This window comes from Phaethon lepturus, unplaced genomic scaffold, assembly GCF_000687285.1.
Source record: "Phaethon lepturus isolate BGI_N335 unplaced genomic scaffold, ASM68728v1 scaffold237, whole genome shotgun sequence".
Classification (NCBI taxonomy): Eukaryota; Metazoa; Chordata; class Aves; order Phaethontiformes; family Phaethontidae; genus Phaethon; species Phaethon lepturus.
In genome coordinates this window covers 1-17,281 of record NW_010549529.1, presented here as the reverse complement: position 1 = coordinate 17,281, position 17,281 = coordinate 1, and the positions used below count along the sequence as shown (strand labels likewise).

Sequence of the window (17,281 nt, the reverse complement as noted above, 5' to 3'; positions counted from 1 at the left end):
AGACTGACTGCAGTAGCACAGCTGTGGAAAGCAAGAGTATTTTGGATCAAGTCCAATTCAACGTATTTATGAGGGCTTACTGCAGCCAATTTAACAGGAGGAAAAATACACTGTAACAATATTCGCTCTGACATTTCAAATTAAATCATGCTAAATATTATTTAGGTTATCTTTTTGAAAGCTATTGTCATGGTTGGTAGAAATATTTAACCTATAAAACTTGCTATTTTTGAAGATTTTGAAGATTTCCCACCACCCAGTTTTTCCACTTACATATTGCCATGCACTATTACAGATTATTGGGTTTTTTTCTAGTGGTAACAAAAACTTAATTTGAAATAAATTTAAAATAGACATATTAGTGTTTCAAGAAACAACATACAACAATCAATTTTTAATTTTAACAGCCATTCCACGTGAAATTTTAGTAGTTGTTAATTAATTTGAACTTCTGAACCCTAAGTTATGTATCGATATTTTTACATTTTAAAATTCAAAATTTAAAACATGCTGTATATTTCTTTAAAGTACGAAAACAAACCAGAAGTAAAAGTTAATTTCCTCCTGAAAAGCTTATGGAATTTGGTTTTACCAAATTAAGACTTTCTTTTGGTTGGAATATGTCAGTTTTCTATTCAGAAGATTTCAGCTAATGAAGATGTTTCTTTTGACCAAGCTAAATTCACACAGCCTATTTTTGGATTGGCTTGACATGGATTTTGTGCCTGTTCACATTGGAAAGTTCACAAGATATTGTAGCAATGAACACTGTATGGTGTATGTATACATCATACTAGGCTACATTTGCAAAAATCCGAGTAAAAAATGGGATTTTCGTGAAGCAGAATGTTTTGATATTTCAACACCATGAAAAATAAAAATAAGAATCTCCCCTTCTTCAGAATTCAGTTTGCTTTGGAATATGAAAGTATTTAGTTTGTCTTTTGGATTTATTGTTTTCTCTTTCTGACTGACAGGCGGTGGAACATCCTAGGGTTTGCACTGTATCATGGAACTAGTCATCAATCCAAGGAGATCAATCTATAGAGGGGATTGATTACATGAGGTATCCAAATGGTACTACTGTGATATCCTACCTCAATCGGATTACATCACAACATTTAATTACAAAAATGTCTGGATAATGTTCTAAAATTTGCTTCTGAACTGAAAGTAAACATAGATTTCGACTACTTATAAGGAAGAAATGTACACAAAGGAAGAAATATCACAATGAGGGTGGTGAGACACTGGCACTGGTTGCCCAGAGAGGTGGTAGATGTCCCACCCCCAGAAACATTCCAGGTGAGGTTGGATGGGGCTCAGAGCAACCTGATCTCATTGAAGGTGTCCCTTCTCATTGCAGGGGGGTGGACTAGATGACCTTTAAAGGTCCCTTCCAACCCAAACTATTCTATGGTTCTATGGAGAGCTTCAATTCAGCAATTATTCCACCTGAACACATCTCTGAATGAAAGTCAATGCTCCACTGCACCTTTATTCTAGCGCTTAGGAAGAAAAAAACCCCAACATATTAATAATACGCTGAAATATATGTGTCTTTTATGTTACCACTAACTGAACAATGGAGTGAGTGCTGAAGATATGGCAAAATTACACACTAATGAGAAAATTCTCAGTATTAATATGTACCGACTGCCCAATTACTTTATTTGACAGCAAGAATCACAAGCAGTACATGGGAAAGAAACTGTAGGATAACATCAAACATTGCGATAAGCTCTGATTTCCTTAGAAAACCACAAAATATTGACAAATAGCTTTATAGCATTTCCAAGCTTTCTAATGTAAATATCTCTTGTTGGGCAGAAAATTTGTGTGATTCAGAGTCCAAAGACACTTGCTATGCACAGCAACGTCTTGGTACCAAATAAACAGCCATGTTACTGGAAGACGAGAATAGTCTACAACTTGAAATGACAAAATTTCCTAAACCATATTCTGGAACTCAGGGAGGCTGACTCCATTTAAAATGGGTATAAAATGTTTTTCTTTGTTTTTCAGCCACAGCAAAGAAAAGATACTGGTGTGAACCCTGGGTAAAGCTCCCTGCGTAGAAAGCCCAGAAAGCATGGCTAGATTGAGGGCAGAATGCACACATATCATGCTCTTTACCATTAGTACCTTCCCAGAATCTCTCATCTCCTGCGATGAATAGCTCTGACCACACTTCTGTAGTAATAGAAGCAAAACCCGTGTCTGCTCCCACAGCCAAATGCCTGTGAGCAAGATCTGCCATAATTTATTCTCTCTTCCTAGCAAAATGTAGTATGTTCAATTAACATTAGAACTGCTCCCACTTAGTCAATACAATTTATGTTTCCTTTGTAGAACCACATTAAAGTTAATGGAAAATGTATCACCAAGTTATATTCATTCATTTTACTTCTTTCTTTTTCCTGTTTTTCTTCTAGCACCAGAGAATTGGTGTATTATCTAACATTAACACATTTCTTTTACAAATAAAGTTAACTTACTTCATACTAGGGATGATGGAGGCAGCTGGAAGAGGTGGTGAAAGCCGTGGAGGGACATCATATTCTTCATTTATCAGATGGCCATTTGAAAAGACCTAAAAATCGCGAAAGTGTTACAATAGGTCCCTCTTCCTGTTTATCATCATTGATGTTCATCAACAAAATAGACCTTGAGAAGATAACGGGTAAAGGTTTTCCTAGTAGTTCATGCTATGGAGCTGTTATCTGAAGTCACTCTTTCATACCTGTTTCAGCTCACCCCATTTGGAGCTGCAGAACACGTTAGCTTAAAACTTCACCAAAAGAGGAAGTTCCACATCATGGTTACTAGATGGACTACTCAGTTACAGCTGAACTGCTTGGGGGGAAATTAAGATTTTGAGATTGCAAACCAATCAATGTGAGAGAGATAAGTACAGTGGGAAAACAACAGGTACAGCATGCTAAACATATTGACGTTTTTAAAACTCTGATACAGTGCCTGCCAGAATCCACCCCCTACCCACCACACTGTCTGATTCTTGGATTTTACCAATAGCAGAAAGATTTATATATGAATCGGGGATAAAAATTCATTAAATATTTCCCTTGTGAATGTGCACACAGCCTGAAACGGTAATTCAGAGTTGTCAGTTGCTCCATTTAACCAAATAGCATAGATCTGTAACCTGAAGATGACAGTTCAAACAGCATTTGTTTAAATACATATGTAACTTCTCCAGCCTACAATGCCACTTCTACACTGAGTGATTATTCTGATTTGAGAAGTATTCATTCCATCAGCTTCAATACTGCACCAGACCACAACTGGAATGCTATATGAAGACATAAACCCAGTATCCTTTTAAAATCAGATGAAAAGCTATAGCATTTTGAACAACAGCTTAGCTGTAAGTAAAATTTTGGTGTTTTGCCTCAATGCTGATAAAAGGACATTCTAATTATATATAACATCATGGACCTCTTAAGCACCTTTCATCATATCTGTCAATGTTCTTTACCAGTACTAATCGAATTTCAGTAACATACTTTCAAAATAACCAAAATATCCATATAAAAAAAAAATAAAATGGGGGTAGAAAGGTTAAATAACCTTTGTAACCTTGTAACCTTGTAATAATCTTTGTAACCTTGGGAAAGGCAAATAGAAAACCTGATGATTTCTAACTACCGTGACTTAACCACAAACCCATCCTTCTTAGCACAAGCTATTTAGTCTTCAAGGAGGGGGAAAAAAAAAAAAGAAAAGAGCAGCTTTGAGTTAATAACCTGTTTTATGAATAAATTAACTCAGCTGCTTTGATAAAACTGATTAGAGCAGAACTAGGAATTTTTTCTTAGGCCATCACCACTTCATCTCTTTTCAAACCTAGGCCCCCCCAACAGTACATATTCTTGCAAGCTGTCTGAAGCTGCCTAATGCCAGAACTACTCCCTCTACACTCTCCTCCCCAGATATCTTCAACTAACATACAGAAACAATCCTTCAATTTTTATTTTTTTGGCAGAAGAAACACCATAGTTATAGACATACAATACTATTCACTGCAATCAAGGACAGGAAAACATACTTCTCCTGTGGGTGACAAGTAGACGTCCCCACACTAAACCATGCAACCTTTCTGCCGATTGTCTAGCAAGTGACAACTCTGAACACCCTCAGCACTGAAAATGGATTATTGGACATTACACTGGACATTTGTACAAGAGAAGTCAAAAGCTGCCATGGACAAATTACAACAATGTACAACTCCAGCAGCTGGAGTTCTAATTTAAGTACAAAGGAGGAAAAATTTAGCTGAAGATATGTGTATTACTGTAAACAACTGACAAAGAAAAAGGGAGCTGTAGAATATTGATGATAATACTAAATCAAATAATGCAATACTGGGGTTGTGCCACTGAACACTTTCAAGGATACTGCCCATACAGCCAGTGGTAAAGATACCATAAATGATTCCACATTAGCTTGGCTTGGGATGTATTTGCTTCCTCTTTCTTAGGGTCAAGGCAGGTTAGAACTTCTCCTTTAGAACACAGTGAACATCATGACTAAGTTAATGCTCCTTTGAAAATGATGTTTTACTGATGAACAGCACAACTGACCTTTAGAGTATTTAGCTTTTTATGTTAATGCACACAATATATCTGACAATTTAAGTATATTTGTATACATCATCTGTACATATTGCATACTTTACAGATTGAAGGAGTTCCAAGTCCTCACCTCACCTATGACACAGGCAACTGGAATATCTACTATTCCATCAGCACCTGCATACACAATTTTGGCATAAGACACTTCCAAAGCGGACCTGAGATGCTGTATTACTATACTACAGCATATAGTGCTACATTATTATCATGCACCAACTGCATGAATAATTTGCTAAAAGAATATAGCAAATCTAGAATTTTCTCTCCAAGCCATTTTTTGAAGGTTTCGTGTCAAAATTGTAACTTAGACCCTCATGTACTGTTGCTTCACAAATTTACAGTATTTAACAAACCATTTATTTATGACCAGCTTATTATTAAGTACTTACAGGAAAGAACTGGAAACAGCAGATCAACACTAACCAATATAAACGTAACTTTGGCCAGCGCAAAACAATGCTGCAGTAGGTTATCAAATTAGGATTCAACATCTAGCTCATTTTATACCTTGGCACCTTCTGCAGGCAGCTCATGACGTCTATGTTTCCTCATAAATCCTGGATCAGAACTTAGACGGTTGTGCCTTCCATTTATGTTTGAAATTGCAGTCAGTCCTGGTTTGGGAGAAGTATCATTCCCTATTCGACATCCTGCTAACTGACTTGTCCCAAACACATCTCTGGGACACCAGCCTTCAAGGGGCATCGGCTGGTCTCTGGAAGGCACGCTTTCTGGATGATGCAGGTGTCTGCTTATCCTGTTGTCTGGTGGAATTGGAGGGGGTCTCTCTGGTGGGGGTGGTGGAGGATCACGCAAGGGAGGTGGTGGTGCTGGCAAAGGTTTGTCTTGTTTCCTCACCATACAAGGAGAAGACTAAATAACACAGAAAGTAAAACAAAAAGTTAGATATAGACGTGCATATTTCCCACATGATCAAGTATGGCTTGAGATATTTTCAAGGCAGCACGAGCGTACTTGCCAGTAGTTTAAATGTTAGTCTTGTCTTTGCATTCTGCAGACAACCTGGCCTCTCTTCAGCATGCCCCCATTTCTGCTGTTGCATGACTAACCCAAGGAAGGAGGTGGACGTGAGAAAAGAAAACTGAGGCAGATTTATCTGACCCGTAAATTTTTTTTCCAGAATCCTTTGCTTTGATACTTTGAATCACTTATTTAGCTGCTGAAATGAATTCTGAGGAATATTTAGAAAAAGCTGAAAACCAAGTTACCAGAAGAAAAAAACCAAACAACATATCCAAGTAGCTGTATAGCTTCTAAGAGCACAAATCTGGTAAAAACAGAACATTTTCATTAGGAGTGAGTTACTAACAGCATTTGACAAAATAACACTTGGGCCAGATCTATTATGAAATGTTTTTCTCTTACCACCAGCTACCGTAAGAAATACAAGGAAGATGATTTCCCTTGGAAGATGTAATTTTCATGGACTCTGGTAAGCCTGCATATTATTGTTACCACTTGAAGAGACGGAGGCCACAAAAGTTTTAAAGTAAGAATAGTATTTGCTCTCACTTCACAGGCTAGCCCACCACTAGTCTTCGAGCAGCACCTCAACATGTTACTTAAATTGAAAATAAGAGTTATTGTACTGACAGGTCTATTCAGATAAATAGGATAGTATATCAAATATAGCAATGTTTAATTCAGTTTCTACTTAAGAAAAATAGTTATTCTCACTGTCAAGGCAAGACTTTAATGGCTAGGTCCAAATTTTTTGCTATAGGTCATAGTTATAGTTTTTCATTGCAGAAACAAAGAAGAGTTTTTTGACTGAAGTAGTAGTCTTGGCAGTACTAAATTGTCTTTTTTTTTTAATATGAAATCTTTTAAGGTATGAAAAAAATCCCTTGTTGCTCCCATCTTATTTCCTTTTCATTCCTGCAAATTTTTTTTTTCCCCCTCCAGGAAAAGTTTCAAGGAAAAAACCTCGCATTTTCAAAATAATGTCACCAAAAATTTAAAGCAATATTAATGCTATTTCTGAATTTCTGTTTTTTATGAGACATGAACTTTGTAAAAATACGCTGCTGTAAAATTTATTTTTAATCAATGTGCCAAATATATTATAAGTTCCTTTGTACAATACAAAAAGTGATGAAAGAAGCTTAAAGAAACTATTCAAATATCTGTTTTTTTCTCTGAATTATAAACCGCTAGAATCTTAATAAGAGGTTGATTTTTTCAAGCTTGAAGTAAAAACGTAACAAAATAAATAGGGTACTTCATACTGGATTATGAACACACAGGTTTCAAGTCATGTTTTGAACTTGAATTCATCATCTAAAAATCAAAAGGCAGATCTAATTCCCCCTCTCTATACAGCAATCACAACAAAATGATCAACTCATAATAGAGAGCAACAAACACAGTCTTTGTTCCCATTCATGCTTATCCACTCAAAAAATCATTAACTCTTTAGTATCATTAGTTTTACATAACACAGCATACAGTTTATTAGCTATAGAGTCATTATTATTTCCCTTGAAACTTGAATCCTAATATATGCCACTTAAGGTTTTGAAAGTAGAGTATCTGCACATATTTTTCTTGTAAGTATACTGTGAAATTGAGCATTCATCATCATCAGACCACAACATATAATTTAAATGAGATAATGACCTTAAAATCTGTTTTGAGGAAACTTTCATTTCTGTTTACTTTCCTGAATTGAGGTTTATTACAGAATTAACCCATTACAGCAATGTCTTTAAAATTCTGACCATAACCCAGTGCAATGCAATCATCAAACAGAGGTCACATTTGACGAACATAAGGTATTATGCAAAAGGACAGGCACTCCTCAAAGGGAGAATCATAGAATAGTTTGGGTTGGAAGGGACCTTCAAAGGTCATCTAGCCCAAACCCCCTGCAATGAGCAGGGACATCTTCAACTAGATCAAGTTGCCTAGAGCCCTGTCCAACCCGACCTTGACAGATAAGAGGTGTAATCAACATGTATCTAATCTGTAGTTTTGCTAAACTACAAGGAATTAAAGTTCTTTTGGACAGAGCAAACTCCTGAGAAAGAAAATACATATGGAAAATTTCATAATAGTCTATCTTCCAAAACAAAAAAGCGAGCTCACCTTGAAAACAACCAAATACAATTCTTCAATATTCACGTATAAGTAAGATTTACCTTTGGTGATCCAGTTGGGCTAGCACATGGTGACCGTGCTACTCCCTTCTGAATAAGATCCAGACGAGGAGGTACAGGTGGCAGACTAAGATGTGGGATTTGCAGGGGGTCTGGAAGTGGTTTTCTTCTTTGTGCAAGAGGAGAAGATCCCGGGGAAGTCACTGGAGAATTCTGCCTCTCATTGCACTTCAAGACAGGGGAAAAAAAATTATTAGTATTTACCTGATGACCAAGTATACAATTTCCATTCAATAACTAAAACATTTGATACTTGTCAGGTACTTACTAATAGTCATTTATCATAATGGATACTCTGCTACTCTTAATTAATAGACAGTATAGGTGCTCAGCTTACGGTTACTGAAAAAGAAGTCAACAAGTCATTCTACCACAAAACTAAGATACATGTCAACTTGTGATGAAAATAAAAGAATATATATGCCAGTAATTTGCTTTAAAAACAATCATTGCTATACAAAAGGAAACAATCACAAACATAGAGATCCTACTGTAGTAGTGCTACTCTTGATGACCTTTTTATTCATAGAGAGTACTCATCTAAAATTCTATACAAGACTGCTAAAAGCCAGATGTCTATGATATTGTCTGTTAACTACAGCCCACTTTCAAATCATACTTCCATAGAAAATGTAATGTATGTGTCTTCCGAAAACTTATGAATCAAAATCATCAGCCATCCAGTAGGCAAAGCACTTATTTCTTTCCTCATTTGCTGATTTACAAAAAACATTTTAGGACAATTCAATTTACCATTTTAGTAAATATTAAACTAGTGACACACACACATGCTTAACATCCCCCCAAGTGATGAATCATGATTTTTTTTTTCTTGATTTGTCCTTTCAAGTTCATCAGACCAAAGATTTCAATTCTCAATACAAGCTCCATGCATTTTTGCAACTAGTTCCTAAATCTCATTTGGCCAAGTTTTAACAAAGACAGTTTAGTTGTTTGCATGTATCAGCTAAGGTTACTTCTGTGAACCCACTGTATTTGTATCAGTGTACTGTAAGCAAACCTGGATGTTTATGCTGTTCTGTGCTTTCCCTGACAGTAAACACGAGTAGCTGCAAGACATTCACACCAAGCATCAGCCTCAGGCCATTTGTGCACTGAGGCATCCAAGTATTCTTGCTATATAACTTGCCTATAGAGGCTAACAATCTGCTATCTTCTTAGAGGAAAGCATATAAAATTGCGCACAAAAACGCACCCACCTCAAAGCTAAATCACGTTGATGAAAACCTTTCTCCTCTTTTCATAAGCTTTTTCTCACCAATGCTATACATCCCATAGTAATGACAGGGATGGGACTAGGAAATTCTTTAACAAGCTAAACAAGTAAACAGCATTGCCTTTCTTTACATATAGTGACTATGTCAAGAAATTTGAAAACTTCATAAATTCAGAAGGAGATCCAGGAAAAGACTCTAATGTATACTCACTCCTTGCCCTGTGTACTACAGTTTAGTTTAATATTCTGTCCTATACAATTGGGATAGCTACCAGATTTCCTTTTGAAACAGGAGCTACCACAGTATTACTGGATAACACTGCAAGAAAAAATGAGACAGAGGAGTGAGGAGGTGTTGAAGACCTAGAAGGCTGAGGTTCAGTTCCATTGCTAGAATGACATTATTTTTGGCGATATGTAGGGTCTTACCATTTGGCCTACATGTGTAACTTCAGTGTCATAGCTACACATTCAATTTCAAGAGATTTGAGCAACTCAAGATTTTTGCTCTTCATGGCTACCAGAAGCTTCCCAGTTTCTCCTTTCTATAAAGAAGTGGCCAAAACGTTCATAGTAAATAGCCTGACCATAGTCCTTAAATTTTCTTTGTTTCCTTTAATTGGTCAATGTCCCTGACCTTGACTGGAAGTCCATCCGGATAAACACATGAATGATTGCGAGGTGCTTAGCCTCTCTGAACATTACGGCAAGTTGAATAACTAAGCTACATATATATCTCGCAAGCATGCCTGAGCAACCATAATTCTAAAATAACTATACAATGAATGTCAATTAATTTTCCTTAACAGAAAGCATTTACCAGTTAAATAGCATAATAAACACTTTGTATCATTTAATAGCATTAGTTTTCAAAGTTTAGCTACAACTCCACCAAGCATTCCTAAAAGCCAAGAGCAATGTAATGTAATAGAGTTAATGCTTTGTCTTCAGCATCAGACAGAAAATGAATTTAATTCCCAAATTATTTGAAATAGAACCAAATAAGGAGGTGTCTAACCTCCAAAAAGATACAATTATTTAAAATAAATGAAAGGGTTGTAGTAAGTCCCTACATTTTAGGTGTTGCCCAACACACTGTGTCTCAGTCAGCAGGGAATTGCTCCAGAAGATCCAAGAAACAATCCTCTCTCTATATATAATAGGAGTTGGAAACAAAGAATAAGAAAAATAGGAAATACTGAAAACAGAGTACTGGACTGGAAACATTTGTTTGGAATTTAAGGTGTTCATTAATCACATTAATTAACTTGACTTCCTGATGAGGGTAACCTGACAGAGCCTCAAATGTTGCACTGTGTGCCGTTATGTGAATCCACAGCTAAATGAACAACACTGTAGTGACAGCATTTTAAGAATATCCATCACTGTTTCTCTACGACAACTTTCTCTTACACAGTTCTGCTCTAAAAGAATCACTAGGCAAAATTATACACTCTTCCCTCAGTAAGTCCACTGGTCTCATCCATGTGAGAGTTCTTTTCTCCAGCTCTAACAGTCCAGCTCCAGCAGGGACAGAAATCATGGAAATATTAATATTTAAAACCCACTGGGGACTGATGTTATTTTCAGATTTATGGAACTAAGTGCCTGAAAGACACACCTAATATGTAGTAAGCGGTAACAGAAACTAGAACAATGTAAAAATTTATTAAAAAATTCAAGATTCTTAGACCCTAACATGGTTTTAATCCCATTGAAAGAGGTAAATTTATGTGATAAAATTCTGGTTCCATATATATTTGGTATTTAGCTCTCTCTACCCACCATATTCCATGAATGGTAAATCACAACTGCAAAAATTGAAGTTTTTTTCCAACGTCTTAAGTGTGTGAAAAAATTTCAATTTAAGCTTACACCAATGTCTTGTGTCAATATAGCAAAATAATCTTTCAGTCCCTTGAACTACTATTGCCTACAGCCACAATGCTATCAGAGCTTGCTGTGGCCCCAGCGATTTCAAAAAGAGAACTGATGATGGCCCACAGGTTAAAGAATAACTTCTGAGGCACAAGGGAGGGGAAAAGAAGAAAAAAAAAAAAGGAAAAAAAAAAAGAAAACAGCTGATAGCAAAAGGTGTTTCTCTCCCCTGCAAGGAAGCTTAATCCATGTCACCTTTTGGTGCTGAAGTAAGAGAGAATGCTTTGCTGGGAGAAACTAAAAATTATGATTGCCTGTTTAGATCTACTGAAATTAAAAATAAAACAAACAAAACTTTTCTTCAGCATTCAGTATCAGATTTCCATCATATTACCATTATAAAATATTTCTCCTGTCCACCCCCATCCAACATGTCTAGCTGCATCATTTGATGTTTGTTGACACCTAGGCCAGTAAGATAGCTGCACTTCATGTGGATGCCAGGGCATTAACAGATGTACATAATACCTACTCTTTCTGGCAGACTCCCTAAGGACAGAGAGATTTAAAATTTCTCTGTTTGTCACCTACTGGGGATTTCTGTGTATTTTCTATTCTCTAGAAATAAAGCAGCAATGAGAGCAGCACAGTGACAAAAAGATAAAACAATCAAGCGATTAAGACACAAACTAATGCAAATGAACTGGCAGTGACACAAGACAGATCTTCAGTGTACAAAGGGGCTCTGCTGCAACACACACAGACCTGTGCAATAAAGATGCAATTAAGGAAAAGAACACAGACTCCTTTGTAACAACATGGACTGCATCTGGTTGGCATGACTGCTGCCAAGGGAAAAAGCAGCTGTGACTTACCTTGCAATTGTACTGCCAAGCAGACCACACTTGTGTTACTTAATCAGATGTATTTATTATTGGGATATACTGGTATCTGTTTGCTCCTAGTGGTTGTGAATTCAAGAAGCAAGGCTGCTTCTGTCATTGATTACAATTTCTAGTGAAGGTTTTTCTGATGGAAATATTAGCAGTCGGGCTATTGAATCTAGAGTTTTAGCTTCGAACACCTTCCTGCCAGATGGGCACATACGAAAAGCATACTCAACACAAATCCTAACAAGTGACTGACTGAGGAATATTATCCTCATTGTTAATGCCCTGCTGCAGCAAACTCAGTAATTTATAAATTGCATAATGAGACATCCAAGGAGGTCCAAGCAGACCTATACCAGAAGTGGACTTTTCATTTCCAAGTAGTTTCCTGAAGTTTGTTCATTTATAGTCACAGTAACTCACATATTTGTGTTATTTCTTGTTAGGATAAGTTGTGACCTAGACAGATTAGTATAGTCTGGACTTAAATATTTGCATGAGGGTATAAAGTTACATCACTTAACACTGATGGCTCTAAACCTGTCTATGTAAAAACTGTTTGTTCTTTATTTGATCTTTTCTTTGCTGATCCAAGAAAATGAATGTGAAGGAGAAGGTGTTAAAGCTGTGAGAGTCAGCACCACACTGCCCAAGAGAATCAGTAAAATACATTTTAACTAATTATGCCTCTTTCAAATACTAATAAATTCAGCATTTATATGATGAAATTAAAAACATTATTACTATGTAATACATGGCTTTTTTCATTACCAGAAAAAAGTCAATTTAATAATATGGAAATGAGGGGGAGGGGTCAAAGCCATAGCCTCCGCCCACATTTTGACAACCAAGGTCTTTTGTCATGGTTTGTTAAGTTTGACGTAACTCATCTGCTGGAAGAAGCCTGTCATAACAAACAGTGGCTTTTAGCTTTGACAATTTCCTGTAACTGTTCTAAAGTAACAGTGTGAATCAACGTCAGGTTTTGGTGCATTCACACAGCTAGAAATTAACTCCAGAGAAGAGGGTAACTCCTCAGACAACTTCATCTAGTTCTAGAAGAAAGTGTTTTTAGAGAATGTTAATTCACTTTAAGCTATTGAAAACCTCATAATCTCCTATACCTAGGGCCTTCCTCTATGTTTTCATGTAGTATTATTTGGATCAAACAATTATCTTAGCACTTATTAATTCAAAATTATTTGCTCTTAACAAGAACTACTGCACTAGGCATTTTCCTCATTTTCTTTCTTTCTTTCTTTAAGAAGTGTATCAAGTTATGTCTTGTACAAGGTAAAGTGACAGATAGCTCAATTCATCGGGACGATGGAATATTAAACATTATGGAGTAACAAACACAGTCTACTAGAGACTCAAATGCTCTCTTTAAAAATGAAAAAAAAAAAAAAAAATATTCAATATTTACCTGAGCCTGTAATCTGCACTTTTTTTTAACATGCATTTCATAGTGTCGTGCTTAGCTAGCACAAACAGTATAGAGCTGAGAAAAAGAACACTTCAGGCAATAACTGCATTAGCTAAAATCTCACACCACAGGGCTGGAAGTTTCTCAGCAACGAGATAATTAAGAGAGGTTTGGGCACCACTCTTCATCTATCTTTCATAAAGAAATATCTGAAGACAATTTGGAAATTAAAAAAATAAGCTGCTTGATGAGGCAGATAAACAGACTAATTTCAGTGGATTTCTCTAAAGCCTATTACAGCTGATCTGCTGCTGCTGACTCATACACAACACCTAGCAAGAATGATTCATTTTTCTTCAGGTGTATCCATTTACTCATTCCATTAAAGAATGAGTAAGTAGCTTTGTGATTATTCTTTTCCTTAGAGCAATTTCAAGTCTGAGGTCCCTCGGGGCCTTAATTCAGATATCTTTTGCAGTTTATGAGTATGCTTCAGAGATAAAGTGATAAACTACAGAACTGGTATTTTTCTGATATCCAACTTATATTCATAATTCATACAAGTACAGAAGGTGATAGAAAAATTGTGTCTTCTTTACACCTTAATGAGAATTCCAGGAAGTGTTTTTCTGCTTTTCATTTTGTCAAGAAGAGCCCACTTAAAAACCCATACAGGCCCCTTAATCAGTGATAAACCTAACTGTGTGTGCTTCTAAAATGAACTTAACTGCAACTATTCTTTGCATTATGTATATTACTGTATTATATAAATGTTCAAGTACAAGTCTCAAAGATAGTGAAAACTGCTAGTAACAGCTTGGAAACATTTCACGAGTGCCCCTCCTAAAAGGCTTCCAGGACAATAAGGACTGATTTGAGTATTTCCACAACACCTCATAAAGCCCGACAGTCACTTTCATCAGGACTTTATATCCCTGTAACTCTCCTCCTCTAGCAAGTTTAACATCCCAGCTCATTACTAGCCAGATATGCCACAAGAAGATTTTCTCAGTAATACCAGATGGTCTAGACAGGTGATATGAGACAAAATCAGCCCATTTGATTTTCAAGGATTAACAGCTTTATGTTGAGAAAGCATATGACAATCCTTGTAATAAAGTAAGAATTGAAAAATTTGTCCATTGGGATTACAAAGTAACAACAGTACTAGCAGGTTGTCTGCAAGAACTAAAACATTGTCTTTTATTATGTAACTTCTATTGTTTCAACAAATCAAATTACTACAACACAGCCGTTATGCAGTACCATGTTCATATTAACAGCATTAACACAAAACAAAAGGAAAGTCAAAGAGTAAAATCCTACATAATGTCATAGAGGGGAAAAAAATAATTTCTTCTAGCAAGGTCTGGAAAAAAACCACTGTTTAGCAGGAAAAATAAATGATTAGAAGAAATAGACAAAACTGATGAAGGCATTAGTAACAAAAAGTATATATAAGTACTGACATATTCCACACAGGTGGTGTGGTTAAGCACATCACTGTACAACCATTGGTAACAGTTTTAAGATGAAAACAGCAGCTGAAAATCACCCGATAATTCAACATTTTCAAGTCAGGATAACAGAGTGGAAAATGCTGTTCCTAAACTTCAGGGATAATTAGTCGGTTTCTTCAGCTGAACAATGAAATTAATGACATAAAACCAGCAAGCACCAAAGCACTCAAGCACTTGGGGCATACTGGAAATAAGCTTTACTATAAGAAAGCCTATGGGTCCTGCTTTTGATAAAAGCATAATGCATTTTTGCCTTATCATGGAAGTGATAGTGTTATAAAAGCCCATCAATTCAAGGCTATCTCACAGAGGTCAGGCTGCAGACTGCAATTTAAGTCCAGGCAGGAATGATAAACTGTTCCCAAGGGTAGGCCATGTTGTATTACATACACAACACAAGAATGATTCATATGACTTAAGAGGTTAGGAAGGATATCAGAAGTATGTATATTAACTGACACATACTCTCAGATATGAGAGTATTCTTTTTTAAACAAATACAATAATAAGGAAATGGAAGGGTAAGATGTTACAGAATTAATTCCAAATTCGATCTAGGTGACCTTAGAAAAAGGTAAAATATGGAAAATGCATTGTAAAATTCAGTGTTGCATGGCCTATGACAATATCTATTCTGGGCTAAAATACAGTAGTGAAAACTACCAACATAAAATAAACTTTTGTTACTGATAGTGCTTATTTTATCAGTGATAAAAATCACCTGTGATCAGCGAAAGATCCCAGAATTTAATGTAGGATGCTTTCAGGACAAAAAACATCCCGAAACACAAAGTCACTATGAATAATTTCCGATATACTTTTCCCGCTAAAAATACCTAATACTAAAAACACGGCGGGGTGGGGGGGGAGGGCGGAAATCATAGACAGCTCGCATGAAACATGATTAAAAGCTACTTGTCTGCAACATAAACTGGGTTCCAAGTCACCTTTACAAAGCAATAATATTTATAATCTATTTAGAAACTCAAGTTTAATCCCAAAACATTCTGTGCATGTGTATACATCATAATATATTCTATATATATAAAATCTTTTGTTCCTTTCAAATAGAAGTTCAGGGAATTGTCCATACAGCGTATTTTGGGTAAGAGTCTCAGCTGGTGCAAACTCATGTTTCCTCCATTATAAACAGAGTTAACTCAGTTGGTATCAGCTGAGAATCTGGCATTTATTTTTTTTTCTCCTATTCAACTTCAGTGTAACTGCTGCAATATTGATGCATTTTGTTTTTTCAAGCTGAGGATTGTTCAGTGAGTTGCTGAAACCTAGAGCATGAAGTGCCACCTCTCATTACTTAAAGTTACAGGCAGCTTCATTTACAAACATACAGCTTTATTTATTGTACAGTATTTGAAAATTTACCTTTCGGACTGAAGCCAAACGATTCATCATTAAAGACTCTTCTCTATCATCATCATCATCCAAGTCCAACATGGGCATACTAAAGCTATCAATAATACTGCAGCACCTAGAGTTTTCATCCCTTGGATCAAACGGATCCACAATGATTGGTTCAGTTCCTTTGATTTCACAGCGGCAGAAAGGACAGCCTTGGCCATCAGATTCCTACAGCAAGACAAAAAAAGTACATAAATTTTTAAAAACAAAAAATGGAAGTAATTTAAAAAGTAGCTCTTATCTTTCTACACCAAAATGCCTTTAACAGGTCTCTTAAGAGCTTATAGAAGCACTGGCATAAACAGGGAACAGATTCACAGATATTTAACTATAGTAAATGGTAAAATGACTGCACTTTTAAAAGCTATCCCTCTTCAAAAGTTTAAGCTTCACTTAAATATAACTAGTCAAAATGCAACTATTATCTCTACAAAGCCCCAAAATTGTAGTTATCTTAGCATTACAGGTCAGGAAGTAACACCTTGCCTTTTAGGATTACAATTTTCCTGAATCTTCAGATGAAAGAAGGCAAGTTGTGTATACAGAGATAATGCATTTTATTATATATTTTTATATTACATATAAAGTATTTATTTTCCATTTTAAGTTTAAAAATGCAGATGAGCTTTATGGCATGCAGCTCTTATTCTCTGAAGATCATACATACAGTCCATCATGGCTGCAACATTACCATCATTCAGTGATATGCATACAGAACATCTAAAGCTACAAATATTTTTTGACATGTTTAAATAGAAGCCAGGACTTTGCTACCTTTTCAATAAATTATGTAAAACAAGATACTATTTTCACATGTTATCAGAAACAAGAATTACTTGAATATTAATTTCTAAGTGGTATATTGTGTTAAATGATTTTCAGGCAGCCATATTTCTATTCCTTTTACTCATTTCAGAATTTTTTTTTCCTCATCAGGAGCAATCAAAAAGCTTTTAAAGTAGATTCAGGCTACTAATGAACAAACGTATCAGACAGAAGTTTTGCAAGCACTTATAAAGAAATTTTTCCATCAAGAGGCACAATGTAGATTTCACAGAATCACAGAAACACTAGGTT

The 17,281-nt window shown here is 35.9% G+C and overlaps 1 protein-coding gene across 1 annotated transcript in view; it reads right to left on the bottom strand.

Moving 5' to 3' along the window:
* The window catches only part of LOC104623234 (E3 ubiquitin-protein ligase CBL-B-like), a gene marked incomplete at its 5' end in the record, with an annotated part of 36,450 nt that extends 20,078 nt beyond the window's left edge, over window positions 1-16,372 (bottom strand). Inside the window, 4 exons of the mRNA XM_010290268.1 lie at window positions 2,499-2,593; window positions 5,163-5,528; window positions 7,817-8,002; window positions 16,169-16,372. Of these exons, the coding sequence (XP_010288570.1) occupies window positions 2,499-2,593; window positions 5,163-5,528; window positions 7,817-8,002; window positions 16,169-16,372 (851 nt within the window). The remainder of the gene's footprint in view (window positions 1-2,498; window positions 2,594-5,162; window positions 5,529-7,816; window positions 8,003-16,168) is intronic.
* Window positions 16,373-17,281: the final 909 nt, after the last annotated feature.